The 20904-nt window shown below is 37.4% G+C and overlaps 1 protein-coding gene across 1 annotated transcript; it reads right to left on the bottom strand.

The window, feature by feature from the left end:
- Positions 1 to 372: 372 nt before the first annotated feature.
- sand (sandman) lies at positions 373 to 19853 on the bottom strand. Its single transcript, XM_034971600.2, has 11 exons — positions 19435 to 19853; positions 11343 to 11526; positions 9690 to 9837; positions 8816 to 8952; positions 6947 to 7048; positions 6043 to 6146; positions 4536 to 4648; positions 3709 to 3891; positions 3298 to 3387; positions 2855 to 2984; positions 373 to 2362 (listed from the first exon to the last, which is right to left on the bottom strand). The coding sequence occupies exons 2-11, from the start codon at positions 11458 to 11460 to the stop codon at positions 2294 to 2296; spliced, it is 1194 nt and encodes a 397-aa protein (XP_034827491.1). The 5' UTR covers positions 11461 to 11526; positions 19435 to 19853; the 3' UTR covers positions 373 to 2293.
- Between the last annotated feature and the right edge of the window lie 1051 nt (positions 19854 to 20904).

Genomic DNA, 20904 nt, shown 5'->3' with positions numbered 1-20904 from the left:
GCTTTGGAGGTGAAGGCGAAGCGAAACGAAGATAAAGAGAAGATAATTTAGAGGACGATCTGCTCTGCATATTTTGTTTTAATTTAATCCTATTTCAACTGAAAGGGTTTCGAAAGGGTAGTTTACTGTAAACATAATATCATATTCATCGAAGCCCTGGATAATCCTTCATTGTTTAAAATCTCAATATTTTATTCTCTAACCATTCTCTAACATAGTACGACGCATACAATATTAAAGGTTCGGTCAATTTCATGCCCGATCATTGATGTGAAGTGCTTTGATTTAAAAATCCCGTGCGAACTAATTGATTTCCTGGGATAAAAAGTGGCCTATGTCACTCTCCAGGTCTTTAAATATACCCATGCAAAAATCACGTTGGTCCGTTTGTTCCGTTATTGAAGGTCAAACCAATAAACCTACAAACCAACAAACAACACACTTTCGCATTTATAGTCCGTACAAAATAAGAACTCACTCGCCATTTGAAATCTATGTGTCAACTGTCATGTCAAAATTTAGGTTCACCTTTAAAATAAGGCCCAAAATCGTACTTTTAACACGAAAGTTGACACAAAGCACAAAAAGTTAAAATGACGAGTGAGATCTCATTTTGTACGCATTATACATAATATTATATTATCTGAAAGTAGACTCAGAACTGTGCTAGAAATATCTTGTTGGGAAACGGCTACAATGAGTTTTAGGAAATCAAAATCAATTCATTCATTTTAATCGATAAATTAAATAAAAACTATGGAAAATACTTATAATAAACGTGGAACCTGGCTTCCATCTGCGTTGGTCCTAATAATCTAAGCTGATTCATAGCTTAATGGTGTTCCCTTTAAACTACTAAGTTTATTTGTTCAATGGGCAAATAACGAATTGACAAAGTGCAGAGTAGGCTACTTGACTCATATCTAATTTCGTCCAATAAATGATTATTTATTATAGTATTTTGCTTAAGACAACGAAATATATCAATAACAATTATTAAAAACGCAGGATGGATATATAAATCCAATTTAAAAAAATACAGTTTTTATTTTTATTTGAAACTCAGAAAACGCTGTCAGCCATGATGTGACGTCATTAAATATGTAAACAAACAAATTTCATCCCTATTGACTAACGTAGTATCCATATATATAAAATTTCAAGTCCAGACTAACTTATATCAACGCACAGCCTAAACATCTAAACAGCTGGTCCTAGATACATGAAATTTGGTGGGTGTGTTCTTTGTAGGTAAAGAGAAGGTATCCACTAGGAAAGGATTTTTTGAAATTCCACCCCTGAGTGGGTTAAATGGGGGTTTGAAATTTATGAAGTCCAGGCGGGCGAAGTCACGAGCATAAGCTAGTTTTTATATATTTCTAAAAACTCATAGTAAACGTAAAAAATTATCGTTTTCTCTTTATAAATTGAATAAGTTATTAAGTAAGACTTACAACAAAGTGATCTTTGCAAAAATAAATTTGGGTTGCAGTCGTTAGTGATATAGGATCCCTTTAAGCAAGTCTTCGCGTGTTACGTATATTTATTTCACTGGGCACTCTAATCCACAACTTTCCTGTGGTCTTTATCGATGCGTTTTTACATTCTCGGATGATACACTAACGATAATTACTATATTTTTCATGTAAACTAGTATAGAAGTCATGTTTATTAAACTTTGGGAGGTTATGCTGTTGTTTACAAATGCATGACGTCAGAGCACAGATAATCTATCGGCCAAACATGGCCGACAGTGTTTTCACCTGTCTAAGAAAAATATATTTTAAAATTAAAGTTTTACGGTTTTTAGGGCGCAAAAAATATAGTGTTAATTTTTTTGATCTAATAGGATAAATATTAACCATTTAAGACCTACTTAAAAAAGTGTCAACTAGCCTATTGATTTGCCACAGATAAACATCAATTCTGCACTTCAGCAAAATAATGATTTCATGCCTGCACGTATGCTCGCTAAATGTAGACATATAGGTACCTACCTAAATAATAATAAAATATTATTATTTATATAACTTATATATAATAAGTTTTATAATTACATTTATTTCGCGAATCTTAGTTTATACTTAACATAATATTAAGTTTTACTTTATATTAAGTAATAATTACACCTTTGAATAATATGTTAGGACGTTGAAGTTAAATATCCGACTTATGAAGTTATTCACAGAAACTACACGTCCGAGTTGTTGAGTACAACTTCACAGTCTCAGAGTGCTCTAACTATAAACTATGTAATTGCTAGTTATGTACAACTTCTCGGGATTCAACATCGTCATCTTTTGCAGCGGCAAATGCGTCTCAAAGCCCTCTTGAGACCAGCGTAGTAGTGTATAACTTGCTCCTGAAAATAAAATAATTAAGATTTAGATAGATAGTGATAGAGGGACCGTATTACTAAGCCTCCGCTGTCCATCCGTAGGTGTCTGCCTGTCTGTCAGTAGGCTGCATCTCATAACTAGGTAGAGTTGAAATTTTGACAAAGTAGGTATGTATTCTATTTCTATACTGAGTGAACAAGTTCACTTTACCTGCATGAGATTGAAGCACATGGCGACGAGTGCCATCCCCAGCATGAGGTAGAGTGAGCACACTATGAGCGAGGTGCCTATGCGTGGCGTGTACACTCGATCACCCGGCACGAGTTCACCAAAATTGATTCTGAGTGAACAAGTTCACTTTACCTGCATGAGATTAAAGCACATGGCGACGAGTGCCATCCCCAGCATGAGGTGGATGAGCACACTATGAGCGAGGTGCCTATGCGTGGCGTGTACACTCGATCACCCGGCACGAGTTCACCAAAATTGATTCTGAGTGAACAAGTTCACTTTACCTGCATGAGATTGAAGCACATGGCGACGAGTGCCATCCCCAGCATGAGGTAGAGTGAGCACACTATGAACGAGGTCTCTATTCGTGGCGTGTATACTCGTTCACCCGGCACGAAGTCGCCAAAACCAATACTGGATAGAAACATAAAAACACATTGTTGTCTGATTCTAACCAATTAAAACAAAAATAAGCCTGGATAAGTAGATAGTTAAAGGGTTTTTTGAATAATGTACCTAAGACCATTCACGTAGTTGAGAAACTTGACTTTGACATTAAGTATGAGTATCTACCTCAAAGTAAAGGATCAAGAGGATAAAATATGCTACTTGAGGGAAATTAAAATTTAAAATTATCTCGACTTTTACCGCAGCCTCTTTTAATAACCAATGAGGTAATGTTTTGTACGACGAAGTAATTTATGAAAAACACTTATAACTCAATTACCTGCTTAATGATATAAAGCAAAAGTAGGCGCCATCCAATTTATCCCACTTCTCCCAAAGGCCAAAGATCATGGACCCGAACATGATGTATCTAAAAAATCACAAATTCTCAGTCTTATCAGAAAATCCATATCCATACTTATATTATGAATGCGAATGTGTGTCTGATACTGTCTGTCTGCTAGCGTTTCACGGCCCAATAGTTTAACCGATTTACATAAAATTTGGTACAGAATTAGCTTACATCCCGGGGACGGACATAGGCTACTTTTTATCCCGGAACATCAAAGAGTTCCCATGGGATTTAAAAAAGAACGAAATCAACGCGGACATCATCTAGTAATTTAAAAGAAGAAGATATTTTCATGTAGCGCATCTATCTTAGAACATCAAAACATAGAAGAAGACTTACCCAACCATAATAGCAACACATACGCTAATAGGTACGGTGATGGTTTGAGCGTCAAAGGTGACGTAGCTGAAGTCGCTCAAAGCAGGGCTATCCTGATGGACGGGGGCGGACCAGCCGCGGACTTCCGGACGCATCCGAGGGGAATACGGCTGGGGCATGGATATACTTCGCATGTAGGCTCTTCTACAAAAAAAAACTTATAATGTATATAAAAGGAAAAGCTGACTGACTGATTGCTCTAACAACGCACAGCTCAAACCACTGGACAGATCGGGTTGAAATTTGGCATGCAGATAGCTATTATGACGTAGACATCTGCAAATTTTTGGGGGCATTTTTTTATGGGTCTAGAATTAATTATTACCTATAGAGAATAATGAAAAAATCATGATTTTTTTATTTATAGATTTTTTGCTGGTTGTTCTTGGTAGGAACGGCATTCCGAACCAGTGGTAAATTAAAACTACCTGACTATTCATAAGCACTTGTAAAAAGTTTACATAAATAAAAAACATTCTATTCTATTTTATTCTATTCTATTTATTTTTAACATAAAAATAGAGTAATTCCACCTGGAAAGTATTTTTTATGTTGAAAAAATAAAAAAATATTTGTCGTTTACGCATTGTGACGTCGTTATTCGCTTTTTGTACAGCGTGACGTTAGTAATTCATAATGTTAAAAATAAATAAAATCATGATTTTTTAAGTATGAATTCTAGCCGCATAAACTACCACTATACAAAAAACATATCATTTTATTACTACATACAGTCCAAGACCCTACTGGTTGTAACCACTGTATTTTGAATTGCAGTAAGTAAGTACCTCGGGTCAGGAGGGTGGGGTGGTATTCTGTAATCGGGGGTGACATCCGACTCTGTGTAGTCTTCTCTCCACTCTCTGGGTCTCTCTATACTCTCCGCCTCGCTAGTTTCATACTGCAACAAACCTTTGCTTTACTAATAAAAGTTGTTCTCTGTTTCTACCTTTGCCACGATGCCAAATAAAGATAACAATCTAAATATATAAAATGAAAAGGTGACTGACTGACTGACTGATCTATCAACGCACAGCTCAAACTACTGGACCGATCGGGCTGAAATTTGGCATGCAGATAGGTATTATGACGTAGGCATCCGCTAAGAAAGGATTTTAGAAAATTCAACCCCTAAGGGGGTGAAATAGGGGTTTGAAATTTGTGTAGTCCACGCGGACGAAGTCGCGAGCGTAAGCTAGTAGGTATAATATAATATATAACCGTGACACTAAATTATGATTGAAGGTACCTACTTGGAACAAAAATACGAAAGGAACTCAAAGCAACAAAAACAGTGTGCACGTATAAAAACGAAAAAGCCCAACCACATATTACATTATATAATTATATGAAGCGCGACGTGTTTACGGTGTAAATGTAATTACTCGCATCATTATTCGAACTTCAGACGCGTATTATGTGCCAACCCGTATAAAGGGAATGAGAACAACGTAAAAATGTTATTTAAATCCGAATAAGTTTTTGGTCCGATGTTTTAATATAGGTTATTCTTCCGGGTCATTATACTTAGCCATTGTGAGGGTATTTATTTACCTATAGTCCGCCGTCCGCGACAGGTCGAGATGGCAATCGGGGGAACGCCCCGCACACCGCGCGTCACCCGCGCTTGCCCGTTCCAGGTTAGTGCGAGGGTTTTCGAGTGTGCGGGGCGCCCCGTTCACACCCCGATTGCGATCTCGACCTGTCGCGTACTATACTAGCAACAATGTTTTTCTTAATAAAAACAGTACCTTGCCAACATACCCAATGTTACCTGGACAGTGGACAGACTGATAGAACGCGTCAGTCATATTAGAACTCTAGCAAAACCTTAGCGCCTACCTAAACACCATTAAATAACAATCACCATTTGCCTTATACTAGTATAGTAGTTTTAGTGATTTAGTATTTTTCAAACCCGCAATGCATAGCGTGCAAAACCCGGGGTCAAAGCCCCACCTAAGATGCGGCATTGATCCCACAGCACCTATACTGTGCCTATACGCAACGTTCGTTGACCTCTAGCGTCATGTCAGTCAGGTGGTTTATATTTGCAATACATTGCGAACTTTTAAATACTTTTTCGCGTTATTTTGTAGTATCTTATCAGTGATCATCAGAACTGTCTATCACCTGACTTCGTGTTATCTAGCATTCTAATTAAATCTGTATGTATATAGCGCAGTCGGTACGATACGAATCTACGTTATCTAACCTTGTAGAGGATAAGAAAGCGTCTATTATGACATGATTAGGTATAGCCCATGGCTGAATAGTTTTCAGATATTTACATACCTGCGTTCGAAAATGGACGACACGTCTTCTTGGAAAGCCAGGGCAACCCCTGCATAAGCATACTAGTGCGTATATGCATTTGAACCAACTTGCCAATAGCTCACCTGAAACCAAAATACCTACTATTACCGTCATAGTGTAATCCATACTTCCATACTAATATCATAAATGCAAAAGTATGTCTGTCTGTCTGCTAGCTTTTCACGGCCCAACAGTTAAACCGATTTTTATGAAATTTAGTACAGAGTTAGCTTACATCCCGGTGGCGGACATAGGCTCCTTTTTATCCCGGAAAATCAAAGAGTTCTCACGGGATTTTTAAAAATCTAAATCCACGCGGACAAAGTCGCGGGCATCATCTCATCATGATCAACCCATCACCGGGTCACTACAGAGCACAGGTGTCCTCTCAGAGTGAGAAGGGTTTTAGCCATAGTTTACCACGCTGGCCAAGTGCGGATTGGCAGACTTTCAGATTTTTTTTCAGTTTCAGATCTCACACACCTTTGAGAACATTATGGGGAACTCTCAGGCATGCAGATTTCTTCACGATGTTTTCCTTCACCGTTAAAGCAAGTGATATTTTAATTACTTAAAAACGCACATAACTCCGAAAAGTTAGAAAGGTGCGTGCCCGGGATCGAACCCCCGACCTCCGATTGGAAGGCGGAAGTCCTAACCACTAGGCTACCACATCATCATCATCAGGCAGGCATCATCTAGTTTCATATAAATAAAGCACAAACACTTAGCATGTCCTTGGGCTATGTCTTGAGCAACAGTCCCGTCAGCGCTGACATCGCTGATGCCATCAGCATTTCTTCAATGCGCTCAATGTGACTGAATCTTACACGTAATTTTCATTTTACAGTCTACGTCTAAGTAATATTTGGGGAAATCTTACCAACATTGCTGAGGTATAGCAAAAAGAGAGGCATTCCCAGAAGAGCGTAGAAGACAGTCATAATTTTTCCCCAACTGGTTCGAGGGCTGAGATGGCCATAGCCTGAAATCCAATAAGAAATTTATATAAATCACAGTCATGAAAAGTGGGGCGTTACATAAGCGGAAACTCTTCAACCCTTATAGATATTTTCTACTCGCCCCCTTCTCTTCTTAATTTCCCTTAACTTAACCTTCCCTTCACAAATTCAAATAGAATAGAATATGTTTTTTATTCATGTAAACTTTTTACAAGTGCATATGAATAGTCAGGTAGTTTTAATTTACCACTGGTTCGGAATGCCGTTCCTAGCGAGAAGAACCAGCAAGAAACTCGGCGGTTGCTCTTTTTAATTTTTTAATTTACAATGTTATTATACCGTACTATATACCAAATACCTATCCACTCTACAAGTTTATCAAATACTCTCAGGTTCGACACAGTAAGACCATAGCAAAATATCTTGTACCTACCCTTGGTGCCGTACCTTAGCCGTTCTATAATCCATTTGCGTTGAGATGAGGCGCGGTATTGTCATAGAATGAATAACTTCATACTGTGGTATACTACAACTCTTTCAACTGTGCCTTTTTCAGCATATTCTCAATCATAGCGGTTTAAATATTCAGCTATGGATACGCTACTACCATATTATCAGTGTATTTTATCAGTGCCTCCAAAAAAATGGCATTCGACATTTTTCAGAAGAGACTAAAAACTGGTTCCTTTTTTACTGGATGCACTATACCTATTATGTTTATCGACTTTCTAGCTAGACCTTCACATTCACAACTATGTTCTTTAAACTCAAGAAGTGCAGATACAGATACTTGAGGTCCCTGATTTCGAATTGAATCCGGCACTCAACCGGCTCACCACTGTGTCATTGAGGTCGTCACAAAATGTTAAACTTCTATTTTGTGGCTAGGATTACAAAATCTCAATGATCCCATTCTATTTGACTTCAAACATGAATAAAATAAGTGGGTCATATCAGATAAGGTTTTATGTTCGTTTTTATGTGAAGGTCTCTTAGTGCCCCATAAAATATGGCAACATCAATGTGATTACAATATTCTGTTGATACCCTCTTACTGCGAAAGGTTTTATGGTTTTTGGTTCATATTAGTGGGCCTGCTAAGTGAGATCCATACACTAAAGGAACTAACTATTTATGTCCATGTCTACATATTACAAAACATTGATGTAATAAATTATACCTATTAAAAATAAAGCCATACCAAAAGATCTATAGTATATAATAATTTCATAAAGAATTCGAAGTTTTATATTTCAGCAGATGCCCAAAAGAGAGACAATGCTTTAAAAACAAAGGTGTATAAATCGCTTCCCGCAGGCGATGTATTGGCAATAATGTGATTGGCCGGTTTATAGAAGTCACAGTTTTAAAATTTTCGCGCACTCTGTCCAAATGGTTACCCACATGCAGATCAAATTGTATGTGTTTAAATTCAGATTTTTTAAGGGTTTAGAAAACCGCTCGCATTTCAAATGCTTTTCATAGCGACCTAAGGATAATAACTAACGACCTCTTCAAAAACTAAGTGGGTATGGTTTTACCTAGAAATCACTACCCCTATTATAAATGTGAAAGTGTGTTTGTTTGTTGGTTTGTCCTTCAATCAGGTCGCAACGGAGCAACGGATCGATGTGATTTTTTGCATGGGTATAGTTTAAGACCTGGAAAGGGACATTGGCTACTTTTTATCCCGGAAAATCAAAGAGTTCCCACGGGATTTTTAAAAACCTAAATCCACGCGTACGAAGTCACGGGCATCAGCTAGTCGATGATAAAGTTTAGTTTGTTACCTATAGTGGTGATGACAGTGAGAGAGTACAGGAAGGCGGAGGAGAAGCTCCACTGCCTCGCCGAGCGACCTCCGTCCCAGCCACGACGCACTGCCTTTACAATTTTTCCTTGATAGCTCTTCAGTTCGATGCTAATGCTAAAACAAGAGATAAGTAGCTTAAAAAACCGGCCAAGTGCGAATCAGGCTCGCGCGCCGAGGGTTCCGCAGTACAGTCGTATTTTTTCGACATTTTGCACGATAAATCAAAAACTATGATTTATAAAAATAAATAAAAATCTGTTTTAGAATCCACAGGTGAAGCCCTTTCATATGATACCCCACTTGATATAGTTATCTTACTTTGATAGTTGAAAATACTAATTATTAGTTCATGACCACAATTTAATTTTTTTGTGTGATGTAACCACAAATTCACGGTTTTCAGATTTTTCTCCTTGTCTGGTATAAGACCTACCTACCTGCCAAATTTCATGATTCTAGGTCAACAAGAAGTACCCTGTAGGTTTCTTGACAGACAGACAGACGGACAGACAGGCAGGCAGACATCAAAGTGATCCTATAAGGGTTTCGTTTTTCTTTTTGAGGTACGGAACCCTAAAAAAAAAATTTAAAAATATGTGGTTCTGAACTGAACCGATTTTAAAAGCCTCGGTGGCTAATCTCAAGGCTACATAAGCTTTAGCGTTTAAACAATCGTGGGTGATTTCCACTATACATCCGGAGAAACCGGCTTTACTCACGTGAGTAAAGTCGGTTTCTCCTACATGTGTAATATAACAGCTCCTCATAAAATCTACATCGCGATAGTGAAGGTATAAGTGTGTAAACTATTATGCAGTATGTGAACCTTAAAAAATCAGTCAAAGCTTTACCTTTCCTTTAGAGCAGTCTCGTTAAACAAATTGAGAGTTAACGTAACATTTTGCCACAGATATTGGGCTGTGCTGTCTCTTTCCCGCGACATATTGTTCACTCGCTCAATCTCACTTGCATCTTCTATTGCTTGGAACATGAAAGCACCTGAAAAAAGCATAAATATTTTTTAACTACCACAAAACACTTAATAGTACCGTACAGGCAAGTACGTTCGGCAAAGACGTTTAAATAAATAGTGACTCTTGTAACGATACAATGAAGTGCAATTTCAGTTCGCGCAGCTCTGCGGTCTAAAGTTTAACAAATACCTTTCTTTCTATCGCGTAAACTCTTATCTCTTATATCTCTCTCTATTATGAGATTGAAGGGAAGCAGGAGCCAGCGGCGGCTCCCGTCGACGTGAGTAGGTAATTAATAAGTAGAGCTATTAGTAATATCCTCCAGCTTTCACCTATAATGTGATCGTCAATGCCTGTCACCCGTAAATTAGCTTATTCAAAGTTGAACAAAAGTTTACGCCTAATAACCCTTTTAATATTAACGAAAATTAAACGCCCGAATACAATAGATTTATTGGGCACAAAAATCGATTTCCGAAGGTCTTTGTTAATGTAACAGCATAAATAATTTACGCTCCATTGAATTTTGAATCTCGATGGTAATCATTTATTCTATAATATAAATGAGCTCTTATAAATTGTGATTTTCCTGTTATAAATTATATGAGCAAATTTTTCCAAGGCACAGTTTTTCTCGATAAACGATTAGTGTTCATCTATCAGCAAATGACGTTGCCTCTCTGGCACATGTGGTGAGCGCTGCGGCCTTATAAGTGGTATGAAGTGGGAGGCTGGGGCAATTTACAAATCTATAATTTCTAGAAAGTCTATGGTCTGGTCTGGTTAGAGGCTACGGCCGTGACTAGTTTCCACCCTACCGGCAAAGCCATGCTGCCAAGCGATATAGCGGTCCAGTACTATGCCGTGTAGAAGTTGTTTCGGATTGATTATGCTGCGTAGGCCCTACTGGCCGCTACAGCGTCACCGGGGGAGGTGGCGAGCGCGAAGCTCCGCCTGGGGGTGAACCCTAGGACTCGAAGAAATAATTCGAGAGATCGGGGGGCAACGTCCTCCTAAGGGCGCCTCCTGTGAGGCTCGAACCACGGCTTAGGATGACGTTGGGATGGGTGGAGTTGTTGGACTACTGGTTAGTCCGCACGCCCCCGAGACCGTGGCGTGAGTCCACGTCCGGGTGACGTTAGAAATCGGGGACCTCGTCTTCGCCGGCGAAGACGCTGTAAGGAGGTTGACTTGTGATGTGTAGCCCTACGAGATAGGGAGCATTGTCGGTCATGATTTGATCGTCAGGATCGTTAAGGACGTGCTTAAGGCGTCTTTTGTCGGGGGGGGGGGTCCGTGTAGAAGCCGGGGGTATGGGTTAAATAGATCTGCCATGCCCCTTCCAAGTAAGCCCGCTTCCATTGTACCTATAATTTGTAATCGATAAAAAATTGAAAAACTCGTGGGCGGCTGCATACTGACTTTCGTAATGTCGCGCTCGTCGCTTCACTGGCCGCGCCATCGTCGCCGTGCATCGTGGGCGGCGATAAGAGAAGGTTAATGACAAAAACAGTATTCAAAGTTACTTACCAGCGATAGTATATGCGACCACCAACACAATAATTCCGACGTTGGAGAAAAGGAAGGCGAGTAGGCTTCTCACGTAGTTGCGAATGCGCGAAGCTAGCCTGCGCTTGCGACGTGGCATATTCTACGTCATCCTGGCCACGCTTGCGCCATCAGGTCGACTAACTCATAGCGCAGGCAGAAACATCTGGAATAAAGTTTTTTTTATAAAAAATATAAATTAAAAATTTAAGCAAAAAATATTACAATTAAATCATCATAACTAACTATTTTCAACACAAATAGATAATAATGTCATCATACAATTCGATAAAATATATGAAAAAGAAAATTATGTGACAAAAATGAGAAAAGTGTAATATTTACATCATTATATCAACACGTTACACATTTTTAAGATGAATAATGTGAGTCGGAAGTTCTGTATCATAAAATATTACCAACATTTACACAATTTTGATGCTAGAATTAACCTAAAACCCTTTTTAATAAAACGCTATTTAAATGAAGTATGTGGATTTTGCACTATTTCATTTTTAACGATGACAGGTTAAATTTTGTTTACGAATTACGATCTTTTATATTTAGAACATTTTGATCATTCATGTTCAACCATCATTCAATCGACGCGCATGCTCAAGGCATAGGTCTCTTAAAAGGATTTTCAATGATCGTGTAGGTAAAGCTTGACTCTCTGTGACTTGTTTCATATTCATCTATGCTTCCTGCCTGTTTTTAGGGTTCCGTACCTCAAAAGGAAAAATGGAACCCTTATAGGATCACTTTGTTGTCTGTCTGTCGGTCTGTCAAGAAACCTACAGGGTACTTCCCGTTGACCTAGAATCATGAAATTTGGCAGATAGGTAGGTCTTATAGCTGACATTCGGGGAAAAATCTAATTTGAATTTTTTGTATGAATTTGTGGTAACATCACACAAAGAAAATTAAATTGTGGTCATAAAGTAGTAGGTATTTCATATTTTTTTCATCATTACTCATTAGTATTGTCAATTTATTTTCGAAGTAAGATAACTATATCAAGTGGGGTATCATATTGAAAGGTCTTCACCTGTGCATTCTAAAACAGATTTTTATTTATTTTTATGCATCATAGTTATTGAATTATCGTGCAAAATGTCGAAAAAATACAACTGTAGTACGGAACCCTGGTTGCGCGAGCCTGACTCGCACTTGGCCGGTTTTTTTCTTTCTGAAGGTTTTTGGCATAGCAAAGTAAGTCAGGCATCTTACGCTACCTAGTAAGTTATAAAAGTTAATTAACTTATCTATTTTGTTTTAATAAAATTGCCAAACTATGTATCAGTAGAATTATAATATTATTCTAGTTCGTTTATTTTCTGTGATAGGTACTTAGAGCTATTAACAGAATTAAGTAGATTTGAATGGAAGTTACCACTACCAAAGTTAATCTACACAAAAGTCATCTCAACAGTGCTCTATATAGATTAAAATGAGGACGAAGTGCTCGTATTCTAAGAGGTTTTAGGATAAGAACACTTAAGAATAATAAAGTCTTAGAACAAAGTAGTCCTACGACCCTTTTAAGGTTGACTTACTATATTAAGTCAATGATTGACTGTGGGGCGATTTTCATTCTCCAGATAACTTTTAACTGGGAATTTTGATGATAAAACAGTTTTTGTGTAGGAAATCGAACATCGAAATTCGTCAAGTAAAATTTAAGTAAGTAACGATAGAAAAATAAAGCTGAGCTGATTCATAGTTCCATGGAAAAATCAGCCCTGTTTTATATCTGTACACTAATATTATAAGCAGGTAAAGTTTGTAACTTTGAATCTAAGGGGTAATCTTTGGAACTAATGATCCGATTCTGAAAATTCCTCCACTGATATTTATAGCTACATTTATATCCCCGAGTGTTATTATAGGTACGCTTTAAATTATATCACGCGGGTGGAAACGCGGGAAAAAACAAGTACCTACCTCCTCATAAGTTATGTGAAAGACCGCAAAGGGATTTTACATCAAAGTAGACTAAATTGATGGGGTTCTTTTTATCTTTCTTAAAAATGTTATAAAAAAGCATATACCTATTATTTCCAGCATTATATTTAAACATTGTAAGTACACAATTAAAATAGTAAAAACTCAAGAGACTTTTCTTCACCGTTTAATTTTGTGTTTTATTTTGCTTCTAACTGAGCGTAAAACGTAAGTAGGTAGATTTTCTATGGATAAAGTTTGAGCCTACGATTTCAAACTTCAGTTTCTTGCCGGCTGTTTTCAGTAGAACCTCCTTTCCGGATCGATATGGTGGACTTTTGACCCATAATAAACGCCTAAGTATAAAGTAAAAATATTTTGATTTAAAATATAAAGAGAAGCGTCCAGTAACAACATATTATATTGTGAAGTATTCTAATTAAAGCTGCACAACTTTTTAAATGTTTATTTTTCGGCCTTTTGCATTTGCTTTTTTAAAATATAACACCCGTTCGAAACAATTAATGCATATATGATACGACGTTCGGTGAAAAATAAAACCCTTTGAAACGAATGTAAACGTGAATAAAACAAACAACGAAATAAAATGAAAACTTCATTGTAGGTAGGTAAATAAAATACCTGCCTGGCCAATGTAAGTAACAATACCAAAATTAAAGTGTTTGTATTGAAAGAAATGGATCCAGGCGGCGCAAGACCGTGGCGTGTGGAAGTCCCTACAAGAGACCTATTTCCAGCAGTAGACGTCTATTGGTTGATGATGATGATGATGATGATGATGATGATGATGATGATGATGATGATTGAAAGAAAAACGTTCATTTAAAAATGCCATTATTTAGATTGAACTAATAATAATATTATTCAAGAATATTATAGTCAGCTGTCATGTCAAAAGTACAAGGACTAAAATCGTACTTTTGATATGAAATTAGACACAAAATAAAAATGACGCGTGAGGAGTTAAATTTTACGCGTTACACACTAAATAAATCCGTTGCAGATAGTCAGTCAGTCGAGTTTCTATATTCTTGTTTAGCTTAATTATGTATCTATTGCGTAATCCATTTACGAATATGACTTTATTGTTTATTTTGCTATTGATTATATTAAATTACTAGCTGACCCGCCCCGGCTTCGCTCGGGTGAAATTTAGAAAATCGAGGTGGGGGTTGAATTTCCGAAAATCCTGAAATACATAATAATCCTGAAATACATAAGAACTTTTGCGTAGGTGTAGTTTTAAGAACGAAATCTAAAAAAAATCGCACGAAATAGAGAGCCGACCTCGCGACTGAGCCGCGCGGGTACCTTACTCATAGATCTAAACTCCCCTCCCGCACGCGCACCCCCGCCTTGGTGACGCCCACTTCGCAACGGGCCGTGCAGCAGAAATCGTAATATTTAAATTTCGCCATAACTTCAAAACCAAACGTCCAATTTTAATCATTCAAAGACCAAATATTATCTCCATAAACTGTTCTTAGTGATGAAATCATTTATTTTGATAAGGATTAATAGCATGAGTAAAATAAACGCGTTTAAATGTAGTCCAAAAAAAATTCAAGATTTTTAAATAAAAAAATGGTTGCTGTGCCTCACTCGACATAGATGGGTATAGTGTGTCGCGGACTTTTTTGTAGATATTTATAAGATCTACAATTAATTAGAACATTTTATGGTTCTATCTTTTATAGTTTAGGCAGCGTACGCAAAATAAGTAACTTTTTTGTTTGTTTTTTTTCACCTTGTGTCCGAAAAACCCAAATATCTTACGGAACCCTATTTTTTTCCAAAATAAAATATAGCCTATGTTACTCGTGGATAATGTAGCTTTCGAATGGTGAAAGAATTTTTAAAATCGGTCCAGTAGTTTTTGAGCCTATTCAGTACAATCAAACAAACAAACAAACAAACAAACAAACAAACAAACAAACAAACAAAGTTTACCTCTTTATAATATTAGTGTAGATGTAGATAACTGGGTCAATACGTAAGTACGTCAATACTTACAATAATTATTTTGTGTAGATTGTAACGCAACTGCCAATAATAATATTAGCTGATCGTCCTTGTTATTAGAGTTATTAATATTGTACATACGTAGGTTTGTACTGTACTGTATCAATTTATATTGAATTGATCAATATTTTGGATATTGGCTAATTTAGTTCCAACTGTTTGATGAATAGAAATCCTCGAAAAATGACAGCCTCGCATCAGAAAGCTCAGCGTCGTTGCTAGCCAGACCCTCACTAGGTGGATGGATATAATGAGCAAACGAGTATCAGGTAGGCTGGATTCAGACGGCAGGACCGTAGCGTGTGTAAATACCTACAAGAGACCTGTATGTCCAGCAATGTACGTCTACTGTTGACGATAATGATGACGATGATGACTCAAACTCGCTCTTTAAACGTATGTATTCAAACCTAATCCATGTAAACGGATAAATGAAACAAAATATTTTCTATTATCTTTGGAAACAGCATTAAAAGTACAAAAACTGCTGAGATCAATGGAAACCGTCTGCGCCGCGCGCCGCCGCGCCGTCACAAACTGACACAATATATAAGTTATTAACGTGCGCTACGTCACATCCCGCCCACGCTTGTTTTAAATTTATTGTCCCGTGGGGCCACTGAACAAGCGACCAACTTCAACTAAGAACGCGTAGCGATATTTACACATTAGCAATTATTTTTTTCGGTTGTTTAGCGTATATTTGCCATTAGCTGGACTCAAATCACGAGAAATTGCTGCGACGCGGACGAATTAATCAAAACGCGCACTTTTGTAAACCGTTGCAATTTGAAAAGACGTCGCACATTTGGGGCACGTGCTCAAGCATGAAAGATATAAAGAATTCCTACAACTCATTATGATGGCCAAAGTTTCCGGAGACGTTGGTTTCAAAAATAAGTCCTGGCTAGCGGCTACACAGTATCCGAGAATCTCCCGAGAATGGACGAAAATGACAGGTGCCGTCTTCGCCGCGCAAAAAACAGATTTCAAATCTGACTCAAGTATTCGAAACGAAACTGACTGATTGTTTCGAAATCGCTTCTTCTTATAACTTGTTTCATAAGTAAATCATCCGTAGCAACAGTGACGAATGGCGACGCGACGCGCGTCATAATTAGCCCCATGTCACGGAACCAAGGTTTGATTCTCGGTTTATTACTTACATTTTACTGAGTAATTAAATTCGAGTGCCTTGTTAACCTTGCTTTAATTAAAATAAGTACGATTTTGTAGTTCCAGCTTTTAACGCAATAAGTTAAATTTAATATCAATCTGGTTTACACTTTACATTTTTTTTTTTACTGTGACTTAAGTTTGCGATGACAATCATGCCTGATAGATGAAAAAAAAGATGTCTATTCACTCAAGTTATAAGACGTGGCAGGAATCGCCGGAAGGGCGTTAACACAGAGAGCGCTTCACTTATAAGAAATGTTGAACAAAAATGGTTCGCTGAAATAGATTGGATGTCAACCACATTAAGATTTCAAACATGAGTTATTTCTTATTAGATAATTGCCGCGATTTCGTCCGCGTGGATTTAGATTTTTAAAACCCTGTGGGAATTCTTTGATTTTCTGAAACAAGAAGCCTATTTCCGTCCCCGTATCTCTGTACCAAAGGTTAAAATCACTTGAACGGATGGGCCGTGAAAAGCTAGCAGACGGACAGGCAGACACACACTTTCGTGTTAGTATGGATATATGGAGTTATGGATTAGTTTTCTTCTCTAATCAATAATATTAAAGCTTACGTTTTTATTATTAATTTAATGCAACAATATTCCTCAGCGACTGACGGACGCCTCAGGATAGCCGGGAAGTTTAACAAAAAATACGAAAATTCAGCATTTTATTCTTGCTGTCGGCCCAAAAACTTTTAATTTTCGGACCAGCATAAAATATCATGTGCGTTAATTACTTTGGAGTTTTCAGACGTTTTTTTTACGTAAAAGCCAGTTTACAAAAGAACGAACAAAAACCGCGGTGAAATTTCTGCAGCATTAATTAGGAAGCCACAGTTTTGTCACCGAACTCTACTCTTTCTGGACACTGTGTTTTTACTTCCTTTTTGTGTAAAAGATTATTTATAGTCGGACTGTTCAACAACTTTCAGTGTCTGCTGTGCCTGTACATTATGAAAGCGTAGGAAAATCCAAATAAAACTTTCAATAATTTGTGCTGAAAGCTGAAAAAAAACATTTGTGCTGTAAACAAACTGGATACTTTTTACCAATTTTACTTATTAAAGATTTATTTTACTTTAACCGACTTCAAAAAAGAAATAAGTTCAAAGTGTTGGGTTATTTTACCTTTATTATTGTTGATTTGTGCAGATTAGTAACGAGTGTCATAAATAACCACGAAATGCTCTTACCTAAGGCTGCCACATCTCGTGAGCCAATTAAGTAATAAGATTTATAATATTCTAAACAATAAACAACACATGAATCTGTTAAATATCACTAAACGTTTGAAGATTTAATATTGATCTAGTCTGAAAATACCTGGCATACAATAAACAGTGCCGTGAATAGCTGTTCAATCTAGGTATTTCTACTTATCTTTATTATTTAAATGAAATTGAACAGAAACACTGACTAGGAATTGGTAAGTAGGTACACATAAACCTACCAAGTTAATAAATTAATGGTTAAATACAACTAAGTATAGTAGGTATGTACAGCTTTATTCACATCAAAAATGCATTATAAATTATAATGATACATTAGCTTTTATGTCTGACCTCGTAATTTATAAACAGTGAAAAAACATTGATTTCTTTGTTCAATTAGGTACAATTACTGTGATGCCTGGATAAACAAACAACCAGAAAATCATACCTACCAACAGACAAACTTAGTTATTAAACAAGACATAAAATTTAAAAATTTAAAACTCGCAAATAACTGCTAAGCCACCTGGCACCTACCCAGGGCCGTCTTCGCCCGGGGGTTCAACGGGTGCGGTGCACCCGGGCGCAAGGTCCTAGGGGGCGCAAGGTGACTGCCAGAAATTTCGGTAGGTGCCTACTACACTGAGACCACGCCAGCGGAGCCGCGAGCATAGCCAGCCGGGCAAAATGCCACAGGCCCACGGACCAAGGCTAACTTTCGCACCCCGGCGCCGAATATGCTTGGGCCGGCCCTGCACCTACCCTATAAGAATAACCTTAAATCTTACCTAATAACCTGCTCTGAGGCTGCTCTGTACTGGTAGTAGGTACCTACCCTTGCAGCATGATGTTGAGGAGATCGAGCCTGGAGTAGGTATAGTGACAAAGTATATACTAGGTAAGCTACAGCCCACAATAGCTATTTACAACGGCAGATCCCCAGTCTTCATCGTTTGGGTCGTACCACTGCAGCATCAGGTTGAGTAGGTAAGAATCCACACTACCCCTATTATAAATGTGAAAGTATATTTGTTTGTTGGTTTGTTAGTTTGTTCTTCAATCACGTCGCAACGGATCGACGTGATTATTTGCATGGGTATACTCAAAGACCAGGAGAGTGAGATAGGTTAATTTTTATCCCGGAAAATTAGAGAGTTTCCACGGGATTTTTAAAAACCTAAACCCACGCGGACAAAGTCGCCTGCATTATCTAGTAAGTACATTATTACACACACATACCTACCTATTTAACTTCAGCTATAATATATTCGTTGTACGCAACTGTCTAAACTCCGTGATAGCCTCGTAGTTAAGACGTCCGCTTCAAATTCGGGAGGTCGGGAGTTCAATCCCGGAAGTGGACCTTTAACTTTTCATAGTTATGTGGGCTTTAAGCATATCAAGGAAAATATCGTGAGGAAACCTGTACGCCTGAGATTTTTCCATAATGCTCTCAAAAATGTGTAAAGTCTGCCAATCCGCACTTAGCCAGCGTAGTGGACCATGGCCAAACCCCTCCTCATTCTAAAAGACAAGTTGTGTTCAGTAGTAAGCCGGTAGTGGGTTGATCATGATAATGATGAACTATCTAAATAAATTAGAGGCAAACCAGAAAATTACTGATATGTAATTTAAGATTTATACAAAGTTAGTAAAGCCATGCAGAGCTTTAAATGTGTTGTAAACTTACCGCATTCCCAAACAAATCCATTAAATAATTTTAACGGAAAATTCAATTTTGAACACCCTTATCTGTGAAAGTTTCATCATTGGCCAAAAGTAATTACGATTATAATATTATTCAATAGATAATATTATTCATTACATTAAATAAATAATTCACAGTTATGACACTTCTCATACGATTGGTAGGTTCCTACTAGTAAATAATAACAAAATATCACTAAATTATGTTCGCGTATTGAGATTCACTAGAAGTCGCACAATTAGTCAGAAAAATGACTAAAGTCGCCTTTTCATAAGAACTACCACGTTATACATAATTATTATGCTTGGTGGTGTGTAAGTTCGTAGGTTAACGAATAAATTATACGCTTATTTTCTCAATTCAGTACTGTCAGCTTCATTGAACAAGTAGCTTAAAAGCTGCGCGCGCGCCTACTAACATTGACTATGATTTGATCCAATGATTAAAATGATAATAGAAGTGGCAGCCGGAACACAATGTTATTTTCTCACATAATCATATTATTTAAAAAAAACCGGCCAAGTGCGAGTCAGGCTCGCGCAACGAAGGTTCCGTACTACACTCGTATTTTTTCGACATTTTGCACGATAATTCAAAAACTATGATGCATAAAAATAAATAAAAATCTGTTTTAGAATGCACAGGTGAAGACCTTTCATGTGAAACCCCACTTGATATAGTTATCTTACTTAAAAAATTGAAAATACTAATAGGCTACTTGACAATTTTTTTAAGTTGGTCTTAAATGGTTAATATTTGTCCTATTATATCAAAAAAATTAACACTATATTTTTTTGCGCCCTAAAAACCGTAAAACTTTAATTTAAAAAAATATTTTTCTTAGACAGGTGAAAACACTGTCGGCCATGTTTGGCCGATAGATTATCTGTGCTCTGACGTCATGCATTTGTAAACAACAGTATAACCACAGGGTTATACTGTTGTTCATGACCACAATTTAATTTTTTTGTGTGATGTAACCACAAAATCAGGATTTTCAGATTTTTCCCCAAATATCAGCTATAAGACTTACCTACCTGCCAAATTTCATGATTCTAGGTCAACAGGAAGTACCCTGTAGGTTTCTTGACAGACAGACAGACAGACAGACAACAAAGTGATCCTATAAGGGTTCCGTTTTTCCTTTTGAGGTACGGAACCCTACAAATAGAGAATTGTATTATTAACTCATATTATTAACTCTGAGTTAGAGGCGCGTGCCCGGGATCGAACACCAAACGTCCCGACTATGGAAGCCGACGTCTCACAGCTTTTTTACAAATGATAATATTTGAGCCTTGAGGCGTATCTGACTTATTTTACTCATACTCTATGACAAAAGCATCTAATAATAGTGCGCGTGCGACGCTGGGCGTTCTCGTATCAGTTTTAGTTTTTATTGTGCACGTCGAGTATTTCTGGAGAACTCTGTGAAACTCACCGACTGGTGCA

Source organism: Maniola hyperantus, chromosome 9 (genome assembly GCF_902806685.2).
Source record: "Maniola hyperantus chromosome 9, iAphHyp1.2, whole genome shotgun sequence".
Taxonomy (NCBI): domain Eukaryota; kingdom Metazoa; phylum Arthropoda; class Insecta; order Lepidoptera; family Nymphalidae; genus Maniola; species Maniola hyperantus.
The sequence above is the reverse complement of the archived record's forward strand: the minus strand, read 5'-3'. Positions and strand labels throughout refer to the sequence as shown.